This window comes from Canis aureus, chromosome X (genome assembly GCF_053574225.1).
Source record: "Canis aureus isolate CA01 chromosome X, VMU_Caureus_v.1.0, whole genome shotgun sequence".
In the NCBI taxonomy this organism is placed as follows: Eukaryota; Metazoa; Chordata; class Mammalia; order Carnivora; family Canidae; genus Canis; species Canis aureus.
Window position 1 is genome coordinate 62,094,530 of NC_135649.1, and position 22,265 is coordinate 62,116,794.

The 22,265-nt window shown below is 36.4% G+C and overlaps 1 protein-coding gene across 5 annotated transcripts in view; it reads left to right on the forward strand.

Moving 5' to 3' along the window:
* Positions 1–22,265, forward strand: part of BRWD3 (bromodomain and WD repeat domain containing 3) — a 201,192-nt gene that overhangs the window by 107,238 nt on the left and 71,689 nt on the right. For all 5 annotated transcript variants that reach the window (XM_077889094.1, XM_077889096.1, XM_077889093.1 and 2 more), the window contains 3 exons: positions 3,812–3,946; positions 5,168–5,296; positions 6,218–6,443. In XM_077889094.1, coding sequence (XP_077745220.1) covers positions 3,812–3,946; positions 5,168–5,296; positions 6,218–6,443 — 490 coding nt within the window. The remainder of the gene's footprint in view (positions 1–3,811; positions 3,947–5,167; positions 5,297–6,217; positions 6,444–22,265) is intronic.

The window sequence follows — 22,265 nt, forward strand, 5'->3', positions numbered from 1 at the left end:
TGGATCAGTAATTATTTGAGTCACCTTTGTTGACATATTTGCAAAATAAGGAGGGCACATTGGTATAGCTGCTAAAGCAGGTTCAAAAACTTTTCAAGATTCTTTTGAAGTCTGATACTTATCTAACTTACATGCAATCAATGTAAGTTATTTTGTTTTTAGCATGAGTTGGGATTTTTGTTATTATTGTTTTAGGTGTATAACTATATTTTGACAAGAGAATCCTTTTTTATTCTACTTTCAGGGATTTGTTTATGCAAGAAGCAGGAAAAGGGGGCTTTTCTTCTTTTAAAAAATGAATTTGTTGTAGTAAAAGGCTGTAATATTTGTGACCTGAAAAGCTGATAGGATTAATAGCAGAAATCAACATGGGTGGGGTTGGTTTTTGGTTTATCATGTAAATTTCAGGTTAAATGCCACTTAAAAGCCTTATCTGAAAAAAAAAAAAAAAAAAAAAAAGCCTTATCTGCTGAAGCCTAACTGCTTCAATTATCACTTCATAAATACTTTAGGGACAAGGGACAAGTGATTGCCATATGATTTGCAAAATAGTAAGTGATTAGGACTAGAATCCAATTCTCATAACTCATTTGACTTTGTAGTATACCATGGTATCATCCTTATTTTACTCCATGTGAGATAATCTTATCTATAACCTCTGAGGTATCTAAAGATTTGTTTAATTTTGGGAGGATTTCCATATACCTCTAATTCTCTTTCCTAAATGAAATCCTAACACTGTGTTAGTGGAGTTTTAGATTCTTTTTTTATCTGTTTAACCAGTTCTTTATCTCCTTCTGCCTTTCCCTATTCTTTGATCTAAGTTTCTGTTAATCTGTATAGGAAAATCTATAATATTTGCTTGAATCTTTAATAGGAAATGTTTGTTCATGCGACATGCTCTAATAGAAATATAATATGAGCCATATATGTAATACTAATTTTTCTAGCAACCACAACAGAAAAAGTAAAGCACAACAGGTGAAATTAATTTTATAATACATTTCATTTAACCAGTATATCCAAAATAGTAGCATTTCAACATGTAATTAATATAAAAATTATTAAATATCTCACATTTTCAAAATACTAAATATTTGAAATCTAGTGTGTATTTTACACTTACAACATCTCAATTTGGAGTAGCCACATTTTGGATGCTTAATAGCCACATGTGGCTATTGACTACAATATTGCACAAGTCTATATCTCTAAAAATCACAAAGTTCATGTCATAGCCTCTGGTTTTATAGATCTGTGTAAAATTCTGTCTTAATAAGTACCTCAATTTAGAATTTTCTTTAGTGATACTCTTCCCATGGGTTGACTCATAGGTCATCTGTTTTCAGTGAATTTTACTGAAAAAATTTAGAACTGACTATTTTTATCTTTAGTCCTTGTAACAGTCAAATCTACTTAGTTTTGATACTTATCTTTTCTGTGTTAACAGTTTGTTTTTTTGAGGGTCTTAGTGTGGTGTAAAGTTCTTCCACTCAGCAAATACTTACTAAACATCTGTGTGCCTTCAGCGGGGTTAGCTGTTAGGAATAAATAGTAAATTAGAGAGTCCCCATCATCTTAGAATTTACAGCTTATTAAGAAAAAACAAACCACACAAAAATTAATTAAATGATCAGAAAGAGAAGTGTAAAATATAATGCAAGTTTCTAATAGGGTGACCAAACCTGGTATAAACCTATTTGATTCTGGTCAAAATAGGATCAGATACTTCCTAAGGAAGTTAAATTTGGGTTAAGATTTGAAAGATAGGTAGAAATCACCCAGATCTCAGCCTAAATGTCACCTCCTTGACAAGACTTTCCCTGATAGAATAATCTAGAGTAGTCTTGCAGTCTTTGTCTTATTCTGTCACCTTGCTTTATTTTCAGCATAACATTTATCACTACTTGATATTTTCTTATTAAACAATAAGAAAATTTTGCCTCAATATGTAGGATATCAATAAATATTTGATTAATTACATATGTGAGGGAGTTTGGAGGTCCTTATTGGAAGAGGGTAAAAGTACATCAAAAGTCTTCAGATAGAAGGGAGTTGAAAGAAAGCCAGTTTTTGGCTAGAGCACAGAGAACAGAAAGAATGTCACCAGATAGGACTGGAGAAATGGACAGGGAACAGACCATTCAAGCTCTTATAGGATCTACCCTAGACAAATAGAAAAGCATTAAAAGGTTTAAAAGCTAAGGAATGACATGTGAATTTTGCTTTTGAAAAATATCATATAATTCTGGCAACAGAATAGATTGGAACGAAGCTAAGAGTGATTCTGGTATAGTGTAAGAGCGTAAGAGTCTATGGTAAGATGGGCCATGATGATAATTTGAATTTGTGTAGCAGTGGTGAAGATAGAGGTGTGCTTAATAAATATAAATAAGACAGATGATGTATCTTAAGAAATTACTAAATTTGATTAGGTTTTGTTCCCTATGATCTAATGACTATGTCCTATCCTATGACATGTGAACAAGAAATAAAACCCTTATTTAAAAGCCTCTCTATTCCAATGTACACTGAAATAGTTGTATCATTATTATTTGAGTTTAAGAAAGTAATTTTATTGTTTTGTCATTAGGAACCTGAGAAAGTATTTGTTATATCAAGTTGATTATTTAGCATATAACAAAGAAGTAGTTTTTTGGTGGTCACTGGGAAAAGAGTTTTGGTAAACTTTCAGTTGTAAGAGTATTTATTGCGATGGGATTTTACTTACGAATTTTGAGCTACTATGCAGTTATTTTTTAATAAGTTATATTTTTGTCCATATAGGTAATATGGTAGTAGGGTGTCCTATTATTCCATTTTTTATATGATGATTTGAGATAGAATGCACTTGTGAGAGTCATAAGATATGATGATTTCTAAAAGCTCCTGATGTGTAATATGCTGATGTTTTTCTAGGTGAAATGCAACTTCAGGATGTCATACATCCTTTTTTAAGAAATAGTTTGCCAACACTTGATTCATTTATTCTCTTTAACAAAGATCTGAATCAAGTGTTGGCAAACTATTTCTTTAAGAGGCCAGATAGTATATTAGGCATTGCAGGCCACATATGGCCTCTGTTACATATTCTTTGTTTTTCAAAGCCTTTTAATGTAAAAACCATTCTTAACTCACAGATTGTGTGTGCAAAAATGGGAGCTAGATTTTCCTGCAGGCTACAGTTGCAGACACCTGATCTAAGGTCTCTCTTTATATACTGATATTCATTGGTAAGGGAAACATATAGAGAGCATTGGTTTTCAAACTTTTTTAGCAGCAAACCCATTTTTCAGGTAGCATATCAAATGAAACTTTCAACTGTAAAGTAGAAAAAGGGCAGAGCCACTATACTTTTGTGTTTGAATGTACCATGGGGCCTTCCAAAATATAATTTGAATACTAGGTATTGAGAGTGCTGGATGAAGAGCAATGAAGGTTTGTCTGTTATCTCTGTGGCAGAATTGGGTGTTAATGGAAGATCCTGTTTATTCATTCTCTGGGGGTCTTTTAAATAGCAGAGTCATAGAAATATCAATTCTATTTCAGGGGCCTGGTTAATAAGCTATAACTGTCTTGGACTACACTTTAAACACCTTTCTGGGTCTTCTGTATTGAGTACTTTTTGAAATCAGCAATTAAACATATAAGGAACTCTAATTGAAATATTTCTTATCGTGTCCATGTAGTAAATACTATGGTGTACATAAATTCATCTGAACCAGATTGATAGCACACTCCCAAGATCTTTTGGCCAAATAAACCAAATACTGTGTGTTGCTTTTCATTTTTAATATTGATTTTATCACAGGGACATGATGATGAAGTATTTGTTTTGGAAGCACATCCATTTGATCAAAGGATCATACTTTCAGCAGGTCATGATGGGAACATTTTTATTTGGGACCTTGACCGGGGGACCAAAATTCGGAATTATTTTAACATGGTAAGGAAAATCTATGCTTGGTTCATATTAAAATAGACATCTCTTATATGACAACTTGGTAATTAAAGTATACTTAGTGCAAAGGAACCTGTCATCTGTGTTTAAATCCATACAATAACTTAGCGAATGTCTGAAGACCTGAGAGTAAGGCCAATTGAGAACACTTTTCAGAGTGACTCTATTATCATGGTATTAGCATTTTCCAAATTCTTGTCCCCAGGTCTAAATTCTAGAAACTCAAATTTAATAGGCTTTTGGAGCTAATACTAACCAAAATCACAAAATGTTTAATGTTTAAACAGTAATCCTAATATATGAATCATAACAGTGTCTATTGTATCTGTTTCTGGTAAACCCTACATAGCTTAGTTAGTAATCAGGAAGTTGTTGGGCAAATGTAGAATTGGAAGCATAGATACTCTTAAGATATATTTCATACAGGGCAGCCCGGATGGCTCAGCGGTTTAGCGCCGCCTTCAGCTCAGGGTGTGATCCTGGAAGACCTGGGATCGAGTCCCATGTCAGGCTCCCTGCATGGAGCCTGCTTCTTCCTCTGCCTGTGCCTCTGCCTCTCTCTCTCTGTATCTCATGAATAAATAAATAAAATCTTTAAAAAAAAGATATATTTCGTACAAACCATGGAGAAATCTGGTGAGTTTATCCCTTTTCCCAGTAGAATACCCTCCTATGTTAATGGCAATACTCATATCCTCCAAATTTAGTGTTCCTTTGAAGAATAGTTCTTGTGTTAACATTTCTAAATTGTCAACCTTTGAACTCCCTTTTATAGACTTTGTATAGTTCTAGAGTGTTAATAATACCCTCTGTCTTTTGTTAGTAAAATTGATTCATGTACTTTAATTTTAGGAAGGCTGTTTTAAGGTTTACTTGCCTTAGAATTTAAGGTGTAAAGATATTATCTTGACATTGCTGAGTTGTCCTTTTGGTTGTGTTTAGGTATTTTTTTATTCTCAGTCACTCATTTAGTACTTTTTGAAATATGACATTGCTAATAATATTTGATACCATGTATTGCATTTTTATTCTTCCTAAATTCTTTCAGAGTGTTACTGTCTCTGTAGGATTCTGGCAACAGAAGCCAGAGAGTCATTGGAATGTTGATGCATCACATAACTCAAGATATTAGGAAGCGGAATCTATTGCCTACTTATTTGTAAATTACCTCTTAAGATGACTTAAAGTGACTCCTCTAAATTTCAGATCGAAGGCCAAGGCCATGGTGCAGTGTTTGATTGTAAATTTTCACCAGATGGAAACCATTTTGCCTGCACAGACTCTCATGGACATTTGCTGCTTTTTGGTTTTGGATGCAGTAAATACTATGAAAAGGTTAGTCTATTTAATTTTTGTTATAGACTATAATTTTGGATTGTATCATTCATAAATTTTATTTGAAGTCTTCCAGTAAATAAGGGTCATTGTGTGTCAATAAATATAAACTTAAAAAGTCACCTTTCTTGATAAAATTTTTCATCACTGCCAGAACAGGCTTGGCAGTTCGAATCACTATCAAGATATAAGATTATGTAGATATAAAAATTTATTAGGAAATCCTTTTGCTTAGAACATATTCTCTGTGCTGCCCTTCAGGTGTAATGAGAGAACAACTTTACCAGATTACATCCTCTAACTTATCATAAATTAGAAGAAAACAGCTGGTGACCAAATGTTAATTTTCTTGCTTGGCCACTTTACCCATTATCCATCTTGTTAAAATACTTTGGAAACTAACTTAATTGGTTCTTTATATTTTATTAGCTATGAATTTGGAATTGATTATAGATTCTTGGAGTTGTAAGAGAACTCAGAATCATTGAGTGTAGCTCAATACTTATACCATCTTTGAGTATTTTTTATGTATTTGGTATTTACCTGCTTTGCCATTTATATTATACTCCCAACTATCCTTATTTGAATAAACTAAGCAATAAAAGTAGTTATAAATGTTTGTATGATGTTTGCAACTTAAATAAAAATAACTAACTTTATCTACTGTGTTATTGCTCTCCTTCTTCATATGCTAATTGGAGAAATATGATATAGAGCCAGAAAGTAATGCAGATTATAGGACTTTGTGGAGAAGAGATCAGATTACCATTTAGGTGATTCACTTCTACCTAGAGGGAATGAATATAAAGTAGTAGATGGCTGTAAGAGTATGTAAAATGTGTCTGATTTGAAACATGCATGTTCTCTAGGAATAAAAATTAATTCTCTATGCATGTTAAATACTTAAAACCTATCATAAAGATTCCAGATCAGATGTTCTTCCACACGGATTATCGACCTCTTATCCGTGATGCCAACAACTATGTACTGGATGAACAAACCCAACAAGCTCCTCACCTTATGCCTCCCCCATTCTTGGTGGATGTTGATGGCAATCCTCATCCTACAAAATTCCAAAGACTAGTACCAGGACGGGAAAATTGTAAAGATGAACAACTTATACCACAGCTGGGATATGTGGCTAATGGTATGTTGCCTCCAAAATTAAATATAAGACATTTTGCAAAATGTTATACTTGCTGTTGTTCTCTCTGTATGTCTCTTGCTAAACTCTTTATAGGTTATAATATATTTTACCTAATACTTCTATTAATTTTCAATTCCACAGTACTTACTAGAGTACTTTTACATTTTTATGTCACTTAAACTGAGATAAATGGATTAGGACAACAAACATATACTCAAACAGAGAATATATTGATCTGCTTCCTTAGAACCTGAACATATGTATGATCCTGTTGCTTATAGTATTTACTTTTAATAATGATTAACTGTACTAACTTTAATGTGTCAAGCTTTTCTTATTGGTAAAATTCCACTGCTCATGTTATTGGTATTTTAATTTAACAGTCCATAATTAATGGACAGAAGATGAGGAAATTTCAAAAACCAAAAACTGGGAAATGGCTATTTACCCATTCTCTTGTGTGAAATGCAAATAATTATTTAGTGTTTAAATAACAGTCAATCCTGGAGGATGTAAAGGAAGCAGTAATGAGCATGATATGTGATGTAAGGATGCTAGAATAAGACAGTGAAATGTGCTATTCCTTGTCAAAGCAACTGTTCTTTTTACAATTTTAATCCCAGTATAGTTAACATACAGTGTTATATTTATTTCAGGTATACTATATACTATATAATGATTCAACAATTCCATGTATCACCCAGTGCTCATCATGACAAGTGCACACCTTAATCCCTATCACCTATTTTACCTACACCCTACCTACCTCTCCTCTACTAACCATCTGTATGTTCACTATAGTTAAGAGTCTGTTTCCTGGTTTGTCTTTTATTTTCCTTTGCTGATTTATTTTGTTTCTTAAATTCCATATGTGAATAAAATAATGCAGTATTTCTCTTTCTCTAACTTATTTTAATTAATAATACACTCTCTAGCTCCATCCCTGTCATTGCAAATAGCAAGATTTCATTTTATGGCTGAATAATATTTCACTGTGTGTGTGTGTGTGTGTGTGTGTGTGTGTGCACATACTATATCTTCTTTATCCATTCATCTATTGATGAACACTTGGACTGCTTCTATAACTTGGCTATTGTCAATAATGCTGCTATAAACCTGGAGGTACATGTATCCCTTTGAATTGGTGTTTTATATTTTTTGGGGAATGCTCAGTAGTGCGGTTACTGGATCTTAGGGTAGCTCTATTTTTAACTTAAAAAAAAAAGATTTATTTATTTTAGAAACAGAGAGTGTGAGGGGCGGGACAAAGGAAGAAGGAAAGAGTCTCAGGCAGACTCCCTGCTGAGCTCACTGAGCAGAGTCTGATGTCAAACTCAATCTAACAACCCTGAGATCATGACCTAAGCTGAAATCAAGAGTTAGACACTTAACCAACTGTGTCACCCAGGTGTCCCACTATTTTTAACTTTTTGTGGAACCTCCATACTGTTTCACAGTAGCTGCACCAGTTTGCATTCCTACCAACAGTGCAAAAGGAATCCCTTTTTTTCCACATCCTCACCAACATTTGACATTTCTTGTGTTTTTTATTTTAGCCATTCTGACAAGTATGAGGTGGTATCTCATTGTAGTTTGGATTTGTTGAGCATCTTTTCATGTGTTTGTTAGCCATTTGGATGTCTTTGGAGAAATGTCAGTTCTTTTCTTCACCCCATACTATAATACAGGATTACTTTTTTTAGTCTTCTTGATTGTTTCCTTTGCTGTGCAGAACCTTTTTATTTTGATGCAGTACCAATAGTTCATTTGGCTTTTATTACCCTTGCCACAGGAGACATATCTACAGAATGTAGCTATGGCTGTTATCTGAGAAATTATTGATTATGCTTTCTTCTAGAATATCTATGGTTTCAGAACTCAGAATTAGGTCTATTTTAAAAAATTATTTCTTATATTCATTTATTTTATTTTATTTTTTATTTTTTTAATTGGAGTTCAATTTGCCAACATGGAGCATAACACCCAGTGCTCATCCCTAAAAAAAAAAAAAAAAATTAAAGATTTATTTATTTTTTGGGGGGAGGGGCAGAGGGAGAAAGAGAAAGAGAAACCTTTTATTTAAATTTATTTTTATTGGTGTTCAATTTACCAACATATAGAATAACACCGAGTGCTCATCCCATCAAGTGCCACCCTCAGTGCCCATCACCCAGTCACCCCCACCCACAGCCCACCACCCCTTGTTCGTTTCCCAGAGTTAGGAGTCTCTCATGTACTGTCTCCCTTTCTGATATTTCCCACTCATTTTTTCTCCTTTCCCCTTTATTCGCTTTCACTATTTTTTATATTCCCCAAATGAATGAGACCATATAATGTTTGTCTTTCTCCAATTGACTTATTTCACTCAGCTTAATACCCTCCGGGTCCATCCAGGTCGAAGCAAATGGTGGATATTTGTCATTTCTAATGGCTAATATTCCATTGTATACATAGACCACATCTTCTTTATCCATCCATCTTTTGATAAACACCGAGGCTCCTTCCACAGTTTGGCTATTGTGGACATTGCTGCTATAAACATCGGGGTGCAGGTGTTCCAGCGTTTCACTGCATCTGTATCTTTGAGGTAAATCCCCAGCAGTGCAATTCCTGGGTCATAGGGCAGTTCTATTTTTAACTCTTTGAGGAACCTCCACACAGTTTTCCAGAGTGGCTGCACCAGTTCACATTCCCAACAGTGTAAGAGGGTTCCCCTTTCTCCACATCCTTTCCAACATTTGTTGTTTCCTGCCTTGTTAATTTTCCCCATTCTCACTGGTGTGAGGTGGTATCTCATTGTGGTTTGGATTTGTATTTCCCTGATGGCAAGTGATGCAGAGCATTTTCTCCTGTGCTTGTTGGCCATGTCTATGTCTTCCTCTGTGAGATTTCTGTTCATGTCTTTTGCCCATTTCATGATCGGATGGTTTGTTTCTTTGGTGTTGAGTTTAATAAGTTCTTTATAGATCTTGGAAACTAGCCCTTTATCTGATACGTCATTTGCAAATATCTTCTTCCCTTCTATAGGTTGTCTTTTAATTTTGTTGACGGTTTCTTTTGCTGTGCAAAAGCTTCTGATCTTGATGAAGTCCCAATAGTTCATTTTTGCTTTTGTTTCCCTTGCCTTTATGGATGCATCTTTGAAGAAGTTGCTGTAGCCAAGTTCAAAAGGGGTGTCGCCTGTCTTCTCTAGGATTTTGATGGAATCTTGTCTCACATTAAGATCTTTCATCCATTTTGAGTTTATCTTTGTGTATGGTATAAGAGAATGGTCTAGTTTCATTCTTCTGCATGTGGATGTCCAATTCTCCCAGCACCATTTATTGAAGAGACTGTCTTTTCTCCGGTGGATAGTCTTTCCTGCTTTGTCAAATATTAGTTGACCATATAGTTGAGGGTCCACTTCTGGATTCTCTATTCTGTTCCACTGATCTATGTGTCTGTTTTTGCGCCCATACCACACTGTCTTGATGACCACAGCTTTGTAGTACAACCTGAAATATGGCATTGTGATGCCCTCAGCTATGGGTTTCTTTTTAAATATGCCCCTGGCTATTTGGGGTCTTTTCTGATTCCACACAAATCTTAAGATAATTTGTTCCAACTCTCTGAAGAAAGTCCATGGTATTTTGATAGGGATTACATTAAACGTGTAAATTGCCCTGGGTAACATTGACATTTTCACCTTATTAATTCTTCCAATCCATGTGCATGGAATATTTTTCCATCTCTTTGTGTCTTCCTCAATTTCTTTCAGAAGTGTTCTGTAGGTTTTAGGGTATAGATCCTTTACCTCTTTGGTTAGGTTTATTCCTAGGTATCTCATGCTTTTGGGTGCAATTGTCAGTGGGATTGTCTTTCTTCAGTCTTATTGTTAGTGTATAGAAATGCCACTGACTTCTGGGCATTGATTTTGTATCCTGCCACACTGTCAAATTGCTGTATGAGGTCTAGCAATCTTGGGGTGGAGTCTTTTGGGTTTTCTATGTAGTGTATCATGTCATCGGCAAAGAGGGAGAGTTTGACTTCTTCTTTGCCCATTTGAATGCCTTTTATTTCTTTTTGTTGTCTGATAGGTGAGGCTAGGACTTTTAGTACTCTGTTGAATAGCAGTGGTGAGAGTGGACATCCCTGTCGTGTTCCTGATCTTAGGGGAAAGGCTCCCAGGGTTTCACCATTGAGAATGATATTTTCTGTGGGCTTTCCATAGATGGCTTTTAAAATGCTGAGAAATGTTCCCTCTATCCCTATAGTCTGATGAGTTTGAGAAAGAGAATCCTTAAGCAGAGTCCCCACTGAGCATGGAGCCCAACCTGGGGTTGAATCACAGGATCCTGAGATCATGACCTGAGCGAAAATCAAGAGTTGGATGTTTAACAGACTGAGCTACTGAGACGTCCCATTATAGACATTTATAAATATATGTTCTTCTTTCCATAAGCATGAATGTCTTTCCCTTTCTTGGTGTCATCTTTGATTTTTGTCATCAGTGTTTTATAGTTTTCAGAGGCTAGGTCTTTCATCTCTTTGGTTATTAGGTTTATTCCTAGGTAAAATTATTTTGGTATAATTTTAAATGTGATTGTTTTCTTTTCCTGCTGCTTCTTTATTAATGTATAGGAATGGAATAGATCTGCACATTGATTATATATCCTGTGCCTCCTGAATTAATATGTTAGTTCTAGTAGTTTATTGAAGTTTTTACATTTTCTATATAAAGTCTCATGCCATCTACAGATAGTGAACATTAAACTTATTCCTTACCAATTTGCATGCCCTATACGTATATTTTTTGTGTGTGATCTAATAGCTTTGGCTAGGATTCCAGTACCATCTTGAATAAAAACGGTGAGAGTAGACATCCTTTTCTAGTTCCTTCCCCTAAGGGGAAAGTTCTCAGGTTTTCCTCATTGAGATATTAGCTGTTTTGTTGTTGTTGTTGTTGTGTTTATATATGTACAGGCTTCATGATGTTGAGGTATGTTTCCCCTATCCCTACTTTGTTGAGAGTTTTTATCACAGATCAATGTTGTACAATATCAAATGCATTTTCTACATCTGTTGAAAGAATACTATGGTTCTCATCCTTTCATTTATTAATATGGTATATCACGTTGATTGATTAGTGAATACTGAACCATGCAGCTAAGGAATAAATCCTACTTGGTCATGGTGAATGATTTTTCTTAATGTTTTGTTGGATTCTGTTGGCTTGTATTTTGTTAAGGATTTTTGCATCTATGTTCTTCAAAGAGATTTACCTGTAGTTCTCTTTATTAGTGGTGTCTATCTGGTTTTGTATCAGGGTATTGCTAGGCTCGTAAAAATGATTTTGCAAATTTTCCTTCCTCTGGTATTTTATGGAATACTTTGAGAAGAATAGGTACTAACTCTTAATGTTTGGTAGAATTCACCTGTGAAACCATCTCATCCTGGACTTTTGTTCATTGGGTGTTTTTTGATTACTGATTCAACCTCCTTGCTGGTAATCAATCTATTCACACTTACTATTTTCTTCCAGCTTCTATTTTGGTAGTTTATATGTTTCTAGGAAGTTATCCATTTCTCCTAGGTTGTCCAATTTGTTGGCATATAGTTTTTAATATTCTCTTATGACTGTATTTCTGTGGCATGTTTATTATTTATCCTCTTTCCTTTGTAATTATATTTATTTGTGTCTTTATTCTCTGTTTTTTGATGAGTCTGGTTAGAGGTTTATGAATTTGTTTATCTTTCAGAGAACCAGCTCCTGGTTTCATTGATCTCTTCTACTGTTTCTTTAGTTTCTATATCATTTATTTCTTCTATAATCTTTGTTAGTACCTAATTTCAGCTGGTTTTAGGTATATTTTGGTATCTTTTTCTAACTCCTTTAGTATAAAAATAGGTTGTTTCTTTGAGATTTTTCTTCTTAAGTAAATCCTGTATTGGTATAAATTTCCCACTTAGAACCATTTTTGCTGCATTCCAGTGCTTTGGGACCACTGTGCTTTCATTTTCATTTGTTTCCATATTCTTTTGGATTTCGTCTTTCATTTCATGGTCAATCCATTCATTATTTAGTAGTATGTTATTTAACCTCCATGTATTTGTAGTCTTTCCAGAATTTTTTTCTTGTGTTGACTTCTACTTTCATAACTGTCATAAAAAAATATGTATAGTATGACTCAAATCTCTTCGAATTTATTGATGCTTTTTTTTCTGGCTTCTATTCTGGAGAATGTTCTGTGCATCTGAAAAGAATGTATATTCTGCTGTTTTAAGATGGAATGTTCTAAATATATCCATTAAAATCCACTCAATGCACCGTGTCATTGTTTGCTTTTTAGTCTCTGTTTAGATATAGTGTATTAAATACTATTATTGTATTATTATTGGTGGTTCCTTTATGTTTGCTATTACCATTTTATGTATTTAGTGTTCCCATGTTGGGTGCATAATATTTACAATCATTATCTTTTTGGTGGATTATCCCCTTGTTATCAAGAGTCCTTTGTTTTAGTCTTTGTTTTAAAATCTATGTTTTCGTGCTCGTTTTAGCAGCACGTATACTAAAATCTATGTTTTCTGATATAAGTATTGCTAATATAGCTTTATTTTCATATGCATTTATTTGTATGATAGATGTTTTTTGATTCCCTCACTTTTAATCTGCATGTTTCTTTAGGTCTAAAATGAGTCTCCTGAAGGCAGTATAGATGGGTCTTGTTTTTTTTAATGCATTTTGTCACCCTATGTCTTTTGATTAGAGATTTAATTCATTTACATCAAAGCAATTATTGATAGAAATCTATTTAATGCTATTTTATTACTTGTGGTTATTTATGAATTTTTTCTTTGATTCTTATCTTTCAAGTTTTACTGATTCGCTTAAGTGGTATATTTGGAATTCTTTTTATTCTTTGCCTTTTTCTTAGTGTTTTTTGATTTGTGGTTATCATTAGGTTTATATAGAACCTCTTGTACATATGGCCGTCTATATTAACTTCATTGCATCCAGTTTGTTTTGAATCTCAGTTATTGCATTTTTTATTTCTATTAATTTTAACTCTTTTATCTCTGGGTTAAGGGCCTCCATAAAGTTTTCCATTCTTTTCTCAAACTAAGTGAGTATCCTTATGACTGTTGCTTCAAATTGTCCATCAGGCATATTACTTATATCTGTTTAGCTTAGATACCTGGCTGTAATCTTGCTTCATTTGTGATGAATTCCTCCATCTTGGCATTTTGTCTAAGTCTCTGTCTATTTCTCTGTGTTAGGAAAGTCTGTTAGGTTTCCTGTTCCTGAGAATTATGGCTTTATGAAGAAGAAGAAGTCATATAGTGTCCAGGGGCTGGCACCTCAGAGCGTGTCTTTGGTGTGTGCTGAGTATGCTCTACTGTGTTTTATCTGCTCTGTCCTTCTAGACCATTCCTCCTCAGAGTCTCTCCTTGCCTGCAGTGGGCAGTGTTTAGATGTGTGCAGGGGTTTCTGCTGGTCTCCTGGGGAAGGGGCCCATCACACTGAGACTGAGGCAAACTTTACCTAGAAGGGCAGTAAGGGTAGAGTGCAGAGATGTGGGTCCTGGAGTAAGCAGGTTCGGCACCCAGTGTCAGCACTGTGCTATTTGCCAAAGGTGGCTCTATGTCTATGTGAGTGGCAGGGGTGGGAAATGGTGCCAGCCAGCTCTTGTGTCCCAAGAGAGGAGTCTCTGTTTTGACTGCTCTCAAGGAAGCACTGTGAGAAGAAGGAATAATCTCTTCCAGTGTGTCTGGGTGTTTTTCAGTTGTTTTCATGCTCTTCACCCCAGGGTTGTTTTCCTGCCTTCTCTGTAGGAGCAGCACAGTGCCTTCAGGGCTTTATTCCAGTCAAGCTCCACCTTTAAGCTCCCATCTTCAAGCCCTGCTGATTGCAAAAACTCACAAAAATCAGCCCTTCAATTTTCCCAGCCAGTGAATCTGGGGAAGTGTTCTCCTTGTGCATTCTCCTCTGTGTTCCTCACTTTCTTGCCTTTCTCTGTGACCAGGGCTTCCTTCCCTCCACAGAACCCTGTTTCCCACCCAAACCATGTTTCCACACATCCTATCTTTCTTGATGTGCTTTTCTCCCTCTAATTGTGTGGAGTTTGTTCTGTCAGTCCTCAGGTTTATTTTTTGGGTATTCAGAATGATTTTTGATAGTTATGTAGTTGTCCTCAAGGGATGAGATGAGCCTAGGATCCCCTTACTACACCAGTATCTTCTAGCTGTCTGTATTCAGTTGATAGTCATTTAAGATTCAACCCAGTTTTTACTCCTCTCCTCCCACATTTTCAGCAATTTTAGGTATATGGTGTCATATTTTACATTCTTTTATTTTGTGAGTTCCTTGATTGATTTCTTACAGAAATACTCATTTTTACTGCTTTTGTGTTTCCTACTTACTGTCACTTTTGGTCTTTCCTTTCCACTCAAATAATCCTTTTTAATATTTCTTGTAGGGCTGGTTTATTGGTCATTAACTCCATTAGTTTGTCTAGGAAACTCTTTAGCTCTCCTATTCTGAAAGATAAGCTTGCTGGATAGAGTACTCTTGCCTGCAGGATTTTCCCATTCAGCACGTTGAATACATCAAGTCATTCCTTTTTTGTTTTAAAGTTACTGCTGAAAAATCTGCTGATAGCATTATGGGATTTCCATTATATGTAACTGTCTTCTTTTGTACTACTGACTTATTTTTTGTTTACTTATCACTATATTTTGCCATTTTAATTATAATATGTCTTTGTATGTATTCACATCTGTTGATTTTGTTGGGGGTTCTCTGTGCCTCCTGGATATGGGTATCTGTTTCCTCCCACAGATTAGAAAGTTTTCAACTATTATTTCTTCGAATATATTCTTTGCCCCCTTTCCTATCTTTCCTTATTCTGGGACTCCTATAATGCGAATGTTATTACATTTGATGGAGTCACTAAGTTCCCTAATTCTTTCACATCATTCTTTTTTCTCTCTTTTGTTTATCTTGATTACTCTGTCAGCTATGTCATTAATTTGTTCCTCTGCTTCTGCCAGACTGCTTCATTCCATCAAGTTTGTTACTCGTTTTGTTTATTGAATCCTTTATCTCTGCTATTTATTCCTTATCTCTTTTAAGTGCCTCACTGATGTCTTCTGCTCTTTTCTTAAGGTCAGTGCATATCTTTATGATTATTACTTTAAATTCTCTATTAGGAATGTTACTTATATCTATTTTTCTTATATCTCTGACTGTGGCTTAATCTTTTTTTCATTTAGGAGAAATTCCTCTCTCTCTTCTGATTGTGTTTGCCTTTCTGTGTCTGTTTCTGTGTATTGGAAAGTCAGCTATGTCTCCTCTTCTAAGGGGTGATGACCTCTTGAAGAGGTCCTTGTAGTATCCTATAGTATAGTGTTCCCTTTTCCTCAGGCCCCAGCACTTCAGCAAATTTTTCTAATGTGTGCTATACACACTTCATTGTTTTGTGCCGGCCACTTTATTCTTTAGGCCCATCTTCTGTAGATACTGTCTTTGCCTGCTCTTGGCATTGTTTGGACCCTGGCCTATTTTGGTGAGCTTTAAATAGGTGTGCTCACGTCTGCTTATGAAATGAGACCTGTTGCCACTGCCACTGGAACCCAGGTCCTGCAAAGCTCATGCATTGTTGGCAGGAGTTTGGGCCAGTCTTCTAAGGGAGAACTGCTGTGCTGAGGCTGAGGAAGTGTGACTTGGAAGGTTAGTTCCATCTGAGCATGGTGGGGTGGGACTGAGTATAAGCACTTTAGGTCATAAGTTCTGGTGCTATGCTATTTCTCATAGGTGGCCCTGATGGATGGGGGAGGGAAATGGCGTCTGTGTTACTTTGTTCACAGACAGGTCTCTCCGTGAATCCTGCCTCTTTGGGACACATCCTGAGATGGGCAGATAAGTTCCCCACTGTTTGCCTAAGGTGCTCATGAGATCAGTTTCCATGCCATATGTCTACAGTCCATTTGCCCTGAATTCTTTCCAAGAGCAGCCCCAATGCTTTTATGTTCTCCTAGAGCCAAACCCATTGACCTATAAAACTCCAGGCTTTAAGCTTCACTGTTTTCAAGAACTCATGAAATTCAGCCTCTCTGGCTTACCAAGCCAGTTGGATGAGGAACCATTTTTACCATAAGCACTCTCCTTAGTGCTTATCTCTTACCCTTCTCTATGACCTTCCTCCCTCTCCACCATGGTGGCCATGATATATTCCTCTACAAAAACCGTGTCTCTGTGCTTTCTACCTTCTCTGATATGGCCTCTTCTCTACCTTTAGTCATGATTTGTTCTATTAGTCTTCAGGTCTATTAGTCTTCCAGGGTATTTAGGATGAATTGGTGTTAATCTACTTGTATTTGTGGGAGGATGAGAGCCTAGTGTCTTCCTACTCCATGGCCAACTTCCCCTCCATAGCAGATCTTCTTGTTTATCTGTTTCTCTTGCATGATCTGCTTCCCACAACCTATCCCCCCACACCAGAATGCCTTCATATCATATAGTTTTTAGTTGTAGGTTTTCTTCCAGGTGTGAGGTAGATACTTATTTGTAAATGGAATTGTTTTTCCTTACTAGGGATTTAAGACTCGAATTGTCCTTTATTTTTTTTAATTAATTTTTTATTGGTGTTCAATTTACTAACAAACAGAATAACCCCCAGTGCCCGTCACCCATTCAATCCCACCCCCCGCCCTCCTCCCCTTCTACCACCCCTAGTTCGTTTCCGAGAGTTAGCAGTCTTTACGTTATGTATCCCTTTCTGATATTTCCCACACATTTCTTCTCCCTTCCCTTATATTCCCTTTCACTATTATTTATATTCCCCAAATGAATGAGACCATATAATGTTTGTCCTTCTCCGACTGACCTACTTCACTCAGCATAATACTCTCCAGGTCCATCCACGTTGAAGCAAATGGTGGGTATTTGTCATTTCTAATAGCTGAGTAATATTCCATTGTATACATAAACCACATCTTCTTTATCCATTCATCTTTCGATGGACACCGAGGCTCCTTCCACAGTTTGGATATCGTGGCCATTGCTGCTATAAACATTGGGGTGCAGGTGTCCCGGCGTTTCATTGCATTTGTATCTTTGGGGTAAATCCCCAACAGTGCAATTGCTGGGTCGTAGGGCAGGTCTATTTTTAACTCTTTGAGGAACCTCCACACAGTTTTCCAGAGTGGCTGCACCAGTTCACATTCCCACCAACAGTGTAAGAGGGTTCCCTTTTCTCCGCATCCTCTCCAACATTTGTTGTTTGCTGCCTTGTTAATTTGCCCCATTCTCACTGGTGTGAGGTGGTATCTCATTGTGGTTTTGATTTGTATTTCCCTGATGGCAAGTGATGCAGAGCATTTTCTCATATGCATGTTGGCCATGTCTATGTCTTCCTCTGTGAGATTTCTCTTCATGTCTTTTGCCCATTTCATGATTGGAATGTTTGTTTCTTTGGTGTTGAGTTTAATAAGTTCTTTATAGATCTTGGAAACTAGCACTTTATCTGATATGTCATTTGCAAATATCTTCTCCCATTCTGTAGGTTGTCTTTTAGTTTTGTTGACTGTATCCTTTCCTGTGCCAAAGCTTCTTATCTTGATGAAGTCCCAATAGTTCATTTTTCCTTTTGTTTCTTTTGCCTTCATGGATGTATCTTGCAAGAAGTTACTGTGGCCAAGTTCAAAAAGGGTGTTGCCTGTGTTCTCCTCTAGGATTTTGATGGAATCTTGTCTCGCATTTAGATCTTTCATCCATTTTGAGTTTATCTTTGTGTATGGTGCAAGAGAGTGGTCTAGTTTCATTCTTCTGCATGTGGATGTCCAATTTTCCCAGCACCATTTATTGAAGAGACTGTCTTTCTTCCAGTGGATAGTCTTTCCTCCTTTATCGAATATTAGTTGACCATAAAGTTCAGGGTCCACTTCTGGGTTCTCTATTCTGTTCCACTGATCTATGTGTCTGTTTTTGTGCCAGTACCACAAGTCTTGATGACCACAGCTTTGTAGTACAATCTGAAATATGGCATTGTGATGCCCCCAGATATGGTTTTCTTTTTTAAAATTCCCCTGGCTATTCGGGGTCGTTTCTGATTCCACACAAATCTTAAAATAATTTGTTCCAACTCTCTGAAGAAAGTCCATTGTATTTTGATAGGGATTGCATTAAACGTGTATATTGCCCTGGGTAACATTGACATTTTCACAATATTAATTCTGCCAATCCATGAGCATGGAATATTTTTCCATCTCTTTGTGTCTTCCTAAATTTCTTTCAGAAGTGTTCTATAGTTTTGAGGGTATAGATCCTTTACATCTTTGGTTAGGTTTATTCCTAGGTATCTTCTGCTTTTGGGTGCAATTGTCAATGGGATTGACTCCTTAATTTCTCTTTCTTCAGTCTCATTGTTAGTGTATAGAAATGCCACTGATTCTGGGCATTGATTTTGTATCCTGCCACACTACCGAATTGCTGTATGAGTTCTAGCAATCTTGGGGTCGAGACTTTTGGGTTTTCTATGTAGAGTATCATGTCATCGGCAAAGAGGGAGAGTTTGACTTCTTCTTTGCCAATTTGAATGCCTTTAATGTCTTTTTGTTGTCTGATTGCTGAGGCTAGGACTTCCAGTACTATGTTGAACAACAGTGGTGAGAGTGGACATCCCCGTCTTGTTCCTGATCTTAGGGGAAAGGCTCCCAGTGCTTTCCCATTGAGAATGATATTTGCTGTGGGCTTTTCATAGATGGCTTTTAAGATGTCGAGGAATGTTCCCTCTATCCCTACACTCTGAAGAGTTTTGATCAGAAATGGATGCTGTATTTTGTCAAATGCTTTCTCTGCATCTAATGAGAGGATCATATGGTTCTTGGTTTTTCTCTTGCTGATATGATGAATCACATTGATTGTTTTACGGGTGTTGAACCAGCCTTGTGTCCCAGGGATAAATCCTACTTGATCATGGTGAATAATTTTCTTAATGTACTGTTGGATCCTATTGGCCAGTATCTTGTTGAGAATTTTTGCATCCATGTTCATCAGGGATATTGGTCTGTAATTCTCCTTTTTGGTGGGGTCTTTTGTCTGGTTTTGGACTTAAGGTGATGCTGGCCTCATAGAACGAATTTGGAAGTACTCCATCTCTTTCTATCTTTCTGAACAGCTTTAGGAGAATAGGTATGGTTTCTTCTTTAAACGTTTGATAAAATTCCCCTGGGAAGGCATCTGGCCCTGGGCTTTTGTGTCTTGGGAGGTTTTAGATGACTGCTTCAATTTCCTCCCTGGTTATTGGCCTGTTCAGGTTTTCTCTTTCTTCCTGTTCCAGTTTTGGTAGTTTGTGGCTTTCCAGGAATGCGTCCATTTCTTCTAGATTGCCTAATTTATTGGCGTATAGCTGTTCATAATATGTTTTTAAAATCGTTTGTATTTCCTTGATGTGGGTAGTGATCTCTCCTTTCTCATTCATGATTTTCTTAATTTGAGTCTTCTCTCTCTTCTTTTTAATAAGGCTGGCTAATGGTTTATCTATCTTATTAATTCTTTCAAAGAACCAACTCCTGGTTCTGTTGATCTGTTCCACAGTTCTTCTGGTCTCGATTTCGTTGAGTTCTGCTCGATTCTTTATTAACTCCCTTCTTCTCTTGGGTGTAGGATCTATTTGCTGTTTTTTCTCTAGCTCCTTTATGTGTAAGGTTAGCTTTGTATTTGAGTACTTTCCAGTTTCTGAATGGATGCTTGTATTGCGATGTATTTCCCCCTTAGGACTGCTTTTGCTGCATCCCAAAGATTTTGAACGGTTGTATCTTCATTCTCATTAGTTTCCATGAATCTTTTTAATTCTTCCTTAATTTCCTGGTTGACCCTTTCATCTTTTAGCAGGATGGTCCTTAACCTCCACGTGTTTGAGGTCCTTGCAAACTTCTTGTTGTGATTTAGTTCTAATTTCAAGGCATTATGGTCTGAGAATATGCAGGGGACGATCCCAATCTTTTGGTATCAGTTCAGACTTGATTTGTGACCCAATATGTGGTCTATTCTGGAGAAAGTTCCATGTGCACTTGAGATGAGTGTGTATTCAGTTGAGTTTGGATGTAAAGTTCTGTAGATATCTGTGAAATCCATCTGGTCCAGTGTATCATTTAAAGCTCTCGTTTCTTTGGAGATGTTGTGCTTAGAAGACCTATCGAGTATAGAAAGAGCTAGATTGAAGTCACCAAGTATAAGTGTATTATTATCTAAGTATTTCTTCACTTTGGTTAATAATTGATTTATATATTTGGCAGCTCCCACATTCGGGGCATATATATTGAGGATTGTTAAGTCCTCTTGTTGGATAGATCCTTTAAGTATGATATAGTGTCCCTCTTCATCTCACACTACAGTCTTCGGGGTAAACTTTATCTGATATAAGAATGGCTACCCCTGCTTTCTTTTGAGGACCATTGAATGTAAATGGTTCTCCAACCTTTTATTTTCAGGCTATAGGTGTCCTTCTGTCTAAAATGAGTCTCTTGTAGACAGCAAATAGATGGGTCCTGCTTTTTTATCCAGTCTGAAACCCTGCGCCTTTTGATGGGGTCATTAAGCCCGTTCACATTCAGAGTTACTATTGAGAGAGATGAGTTTAGTGTCATCATGATATCAATTCAGTCCTTGTTTTTGTGGATTGTTGCACTGAACTTCTTCTTAAAGGGGAATTTTAAGAGTCCTGCTTAAAATTTCTTGCAGAGCTGGTTTGGAGGTCACATATTCTTTTAGTTGCTGCCTGTCTTGGAAGCTCTTTATCTCTCCTTCCATTTTGAATGAGAGCCTTACTGGATAGAGTATTCTTGGTTGCACGTTCTTCTCATTTAGGACCCTGAATATATCCTGCCATCCCTTTCTGGCCTGCCAGGTCTCTGTGGAGAGGTCTGCTGTTACCCTAATACTCCTCCCCATAAAAGTCAGGGATTTCTTGTCTCTTGCTGCTTTAAGGATCTTCTCTTTATCTTTGGAATTTGCAAGCTTCACTATTAAATGTCGAGGTGTTGAACGGTTTTTATTGATTTTAGGGGGGGATCTCTCTATTTCCTGGATTTGAATGCCTGTTTCCCTTCCCAGATTAGGAAAGTTTTCAGCTAGAATTTGTTCAAATACATATTCTGGCCCTCTGTCCCTTTCGGCACCCTCGGGAACACCAATTAAACGTAAGTTTTTCTTTCTCAGGCTGTCGTTTATTTCCCTTAATCAATCTTCATGGTCTTTTAATTGTTTGTCTCTTTTTTCCTCAGTTTCCCTCTTTGGCATCAACTTGTCTTCTATGTCACTCAGTCGTTCTTCCACCTTGTTAACCCTCGTCGTTAGGACTTCTAGTTTGGATTGCATCTCATTCAATTGATTTTTAATTTCTACCTGATTAGATGTAAATTCTGCAGTCATGAAGTCTCTTGAGTCCTTTATGCTTTTTTCTAGAGCCACCAGTAGCTGTATAATAGTGCTTCTGAATTGGCTTTCTGACATTGAATTGTAATCCAGATTTTGTAACTCTGTGGGAGAGAGGACTGTTTCTGATTCTTTCTTTTGAGGTGAGGTTTTCCTTCTAGTCATTTTGCTCAGTGCAGAGTGGCCAAAAGCAAGTTGTATTGGGAAAAGGAGAAAAAGAGAGGAGAGAAAGAAGGAAAGAAAAGAGAAAGAGAAAAAAAAGGAAGAAAAAAAATGAAAAAAAAATGAAAAAGAGAAAGAAAAAGAAAGGAGAAAAAAGGGGGGTGGGGGAAGGAAACAAATAAAAAAGCAAAGCAAAACAAAACAAAACAAAAAAAGAATCTTAGGGGAGTATCTTCTGATTC